Below are 4,453 nucleotides of genomic sequence, written 5' to 3' on the forward strand. Positions count from 1 at the left end.
ATTTCTACATATGAAACTACTAGAATTTGGAACAAAACTAAGACAAGAAACACGAATTGCTTGAGCCTATATACATCTACATAAGAATAAGCACTAGGCCTTCTTCTTTATTGCCTTTAAGTATGGAGTTATAAGTAAGCAAAATTATACAAAGAGATGTTAAAACTCAGGTCTCAACAGTACATAAAAAATCTTCTCAATTTTTATGGAGAAACACTCAAATTCTTGGAAAAATTCTTTTAACTCTCGTTGAAAAATACTCAACTCTCTTGGAGAAACAGTCAACCTTTTTGAATAAATTTTCAACTCTGGTAAAAAAAAGAGCTCAACTCTCTTGGAGAGAAAATTAAGTACCGAATAACTTAAATGGCTTGGTTGGTTCATCTCAACTTTTTTTTTTCCTTTTGAACAACACTCTCATCTCATCGATCTTGTCTCATCTGATTCCCCCTCCTATATATTTTGTCTCTTGTGTAATAATTTGAGTTGGTCTTTATATATACATTTTACATGGAAGTGGAAGTGCTCTAATCTAATGAGCTTACATGACAACTCATTACCTTAGTTGAGAAGGATTTAATTTACGAATAAATTTGTTACTGTTTTAATTTCTGCACATTCATAACAAAGTGCACCAACTGTACAACATCTCGAATCTGATTTTATTCTCTTTGTGTTGGTATTGTAATTTTCATTTTTTTAAAGATAAAATTTGGAAAGAGGGAACATTTTGATTAATACCATCTTTTAATTCCTTTATATAAGAATGCATATATAAGTTCTCTCTTCTCTTGCATATGTATAATTCTCTGGTCTCTCTCATATAAAAATAAATAAAATAGAGAGAAGAGAATGGAAGTTGAGTACAGTTGCTGCAACACTGATTTCTTCATTCGGATTATGATTATCATTGTGCTAGTTTTGTTTGCTGGGCTAATGTCTGGGCTCACTTTGGGCCTTATGTCTATGAGCCTTGTGGATCTTGAAGTTCTTGCCAAGTCTGGCAAGCCTACTGATCGTTTACATGCTGGTACTTTCTTCTCTGTCTATCATTTAATTTTGACAATTTGTGTGATTGTGTCAAACATTACCCAAGCATATATTCATTAATTTAGCTGCAATTTATTAAGTAGTTTTAGAAAATAAATTAGATTAACAAGTTAAGTTCATGTTTTTTATTTTATTATATTTTTTTGAAACTGATTAAGAAGAATTCATACACATATTTCTTTTGTTTTTTATCATGATTTTAATGTAAGTTTATAAATTGGCTAATTAGTAGGATTTTTTCCACATGTACCAAATTATGTCTCTTGAATTTTTAAGGTCATTAAAAATGTCCCTGAACTATTGAGATTGTTGGATTTAAGGATTTTTGTCCCCAGAGTTTTAAAACTATCAAATCATGTTCCTAGAATTTTGTTTGACATGTACTAAATTATGTCCCTGAACTTTCATCTATGTTAAACTTTTTTACTAAAATTGGACAAAAGTCCTTAAATCCAACAATCTCAATAGTTCAGAAGACATTTTTAATGACCTTAAAAGTTTATGAATTGGTTTAAGGGGCAAAAAAAAACCTAATTAACCTTATAAATTTAGTAGTGTTGACTCGGGTCAACTCATTTCATGCTGTGCGGGTTGTTATAATTTTGTTTTATTGCTTATTTAATCACATTTCAAATGGGTTGAGTTTAATTTTAAAAACATTTCTGTTAACATCAGCATAAATCCCTTATTTTAATCAAAATCTACACTTCTTTTCCCGTGACAAATACAACTTATCCATGAGAGTCAGCATCAATTTACTAAATGAATCCATATCTTTAGAATTGCTGTCAATATATATTATTCTAGTATTCTATCCATGGAGAACTTTTGTTCCATAAAAAAAAAAAAAAAGTATTCCATCCAAGAGAATCATTATATTGGACCTTTTATCTATTCTCCAACAACAAATAGTTGCTTTGCTTGCTCTACAATTCTTTTAGGCCAAAACATGAATTTTCTTTTGTTTTCCACTAATTCAAAGTCGATAATGATGACAGCAAAGATATTACCAGTGGTGAAAAGACAGCATCTATTGCTTTGTACCCTATTAATTTGTAATGCTTGTGCTATGGAGGTATAATTTCATTAACCAACATAATGTTTTAAACACCTTTTACTATTATTATTTTTCTTTGGGGTAAATAGTAATGAAAATTACATTTCAGGCACTTCCCATTTTTCTTGATAGCATGGTAACCGCATGGGGTGCTATCCTTATCTCAGTGACTTTGATACTTTTAGTTGGAGAGGTAATTATTAATAATGATTTGATTAATTATCAATATTTTCTTAAGTCTCAATACTTGATTCTTTTTTACCTTTTATATGCAGATTATACCACAGGCTGTTTGTTCAAGATATGGTTTGGCAGTTGGTGCAGCAGTTGCTCCATTTGTACGGCTTTTAGTTTGCGTATGTTTTCCTCTTGCATATCCAATAAGCAAGGTAATAAATATTGATATATTCATTATTTTCATAATTTTCCTTTTCTATTTCACACTGCAAAACCATGTTTTCTTTCTTAACTTATGCAAAGCAGTCTTAACAGCTTTTAGACTTCTTGTTGGGGCAAGGACATGATGCCCTTTTTCGCCGGGCTGAACTGAAGACACTAGTTCATTTTCATGGAAATGAGGTACAAGCTTTTAGACTTTAATGTACTTGACTACACATACATAGTTTCCATCTTTACAATTAGGTAATGTCATGTTCTTGTTTACTGTTATGCTTAGGCTGGAAAAGGTGGCGAACTGACTCGAGATGAGACGACAATAATCGCAGGAGCACTTGAACTCTCTGACAAGGCAGCTAGTGATGCAATGACTCTAATTTCAGAAACTTTTGCAATTGATGTGAATGCCAAGTTGGACAGGTGAGGTGAATGGATGTTGTGAAAATGAAACAAACAATTTAATATCACATTAGCTTACTATTCATCCTTATTATGCAGGAACTTGATGAAAGTAATTTTGGAGAAAGGGCATAGCAGGGTGCCAATTTACCATGAACAACCAAGAAATATAATTGGACTCATATTGGTAATTTCTTGTTGATTCACTAAACTCATGAGAATGCTAAACAATCATTCAAGTTACCATGTTTGTGATTAGTAAGTCTCTAATGCATTGAAACATTATACATACAAGGATGGTTTGTAAGACTAATACCTAGTCAACTTGATATAGGCAAAGAACTTATTAACCATCCATCCAGATGATGAAGTTCCTGTAAAAAAGATTGTTATTCGTAAGATTCCAAGGTAATTTTTCAGTACTTAATTTGACCAAGAAGAGTACCTAAAATTATAAAAACTAACTTATGAGAACTTCATATATTTGAATCTTTGAACTTGCAGAGTCCCAGAAACAATGCCACTATACGAGATACTAAATGAGTTTCAGAAAGGTCATAGCCATATGGCTGTTGTCATAAGACAGAAAAACGATACAGAGAAGCCATTTGCCACAAACCCAAAAGAGAGTAAGCACTGACCTTAAACTATTAACACATTACCCTTTTCTTCTAATAACTCGTCCATTTTTGTGATGAAAATGATACTTAATAAAAGTGAACACAGTAAGAGATGTACGGTTGGACATTCATGGTGAAGGGCAACCCCATGAAAGAAGTTTGAAGAGTGATAAATCACTCAAGAAGTTGAAAAGCTTATCTAAAGAGACGAAACTAAGTAAAGGGTTTCCCAAGAGCAAGAAATGGTCAAAGGATTTCCAGTCTGACTTTCTACATATTGATGAAGAACCACTTCCAAATATTAATGAAGAAGGAGAAGCCATAGGAATTATCACCTTAGAAGATGTTATTGAAGAGTTGTTACAGGTAAAATATATTGATATAATAATATATCTACAAAGTGAGGAAATGTAGTGTCTAATGACTATTCTATTTTCTTTGCTTTGCAGGAAGAGATATACGATGAGACTGATAATCGCAATGAGGCTCATCATTAATTAAGCTGATTATTGTTATAACTACAATAACCAAAAAAATAAAAATAAAGAAACTCATAAAACAGAGAATGAAACAAATATTTGTGTTGTTTTGAATGAAAATGAATAAATAAAGTATGTTATTAAAAGTTTATCAAAGAAAGCAAAGAGTGTTACTGTCACATTTTGAAACTTGCCCAACCTTTACCATAATCTCATGAGTAATGTTATATCAATAAATAAAATGAGTCATTTTTCGGGTGGAAAGCAATGACAAGGAGTCAAAGCTAACTAATCTAATATAAAGAACAAAGCTAACAGAAGTTTAATATTACATGTACAGGAACAATTGATGTCTCCATCCACAGCTGAAAGATTTAAACAAGATGATAGTATATGATACATAATATGATGTAGTAACAAACTAACAATTGTTCTTGGAGGCTGGCAGTTTC

At 31.5% G+C, this 4,453-nt stretch overlaps 1 protein-coding gene across 2 annotated transcripts; it reads left to right on the forward strand.

The window, feature by feature from the left end:
* Positions 1–746: 746 nt before the first annotated feature.
* Positions 747–4,161, forward strand: LOC133037353 (DUF21 domain-containing protein At2g14520-like). Of its 2 annotated transcripts, none has more exons than XM_061114402.1 (11): positions 747–1,030; positions 2,049–2,125; positions 2,217–2,300; positions 2,383–2,496; positions 2,600–2,686; positions 2,784–2,923; positions 3,002–3,089; positions 3,237–3,310; positions 3,407–3,531; positions 3,620–3,888; positions 3,972–4,161. In XM_061114402.1, exons 1-11 carry the CDS (start codon positions 853–855, stop codon positions 4,017–4,019), a joined length of 1,284 nt encoding a protein of 427 aa, XP_060970385.1. In that variant the 5' UTR covers positions 747–852; the 3' UTR covers positions 4,020–4,161. The 2 variants fall into 2 exon arrangements, with proteins under 2 accessions (XP_060970385.1, XP_060970386.1); XM_061114403.1 differs by having other exon boundaries at positions 3,629–3,888.
* The last annotated feature ends 292 nt before the right edge of the window (positions 4,162–4,453 follow it).

This window comes from Cannabis sativa, chromosome 4, assembly GCF_029168945.1.
Source record: "Cannabis sativa cultivar Pink pepper isolate KNU-18-1 chromosome 4, ASM2916894v1, whole genome shotgun sequence".
In the NCBI taxonomy this organism is placed as follows: Eukaryota; Viridiplantae; Streptophyta; class Magnoliopsida; order Rosales; family Cannabaceae; genus Cannabis; species Cannabis sativa.

Bases quoted from the DNA above. Each gene is read 5' to 3' on its own strand.
- LOC133037353 (XM_061114402.1), top strand. From the start codon at position 853: ATGGAAGTTGAGTACAGTTGCTGCAACACTGATTTCTTCATTCGGATT. The intron at 2,126-2,216 runs GTATAATTTCAT...ATTACATTTCAG, and splicing joins GTAATGCTTGTGCTATGGAG to GCACTTCCCATTTTTCTTGA. The intron at 3,311-3,406 runs GTAATTTTTCAG...TTGAACTTGCAG, and splicing joins GTTATTCGTAAGATTCCAAG to AGTCCCAGAAACAATGCCAC.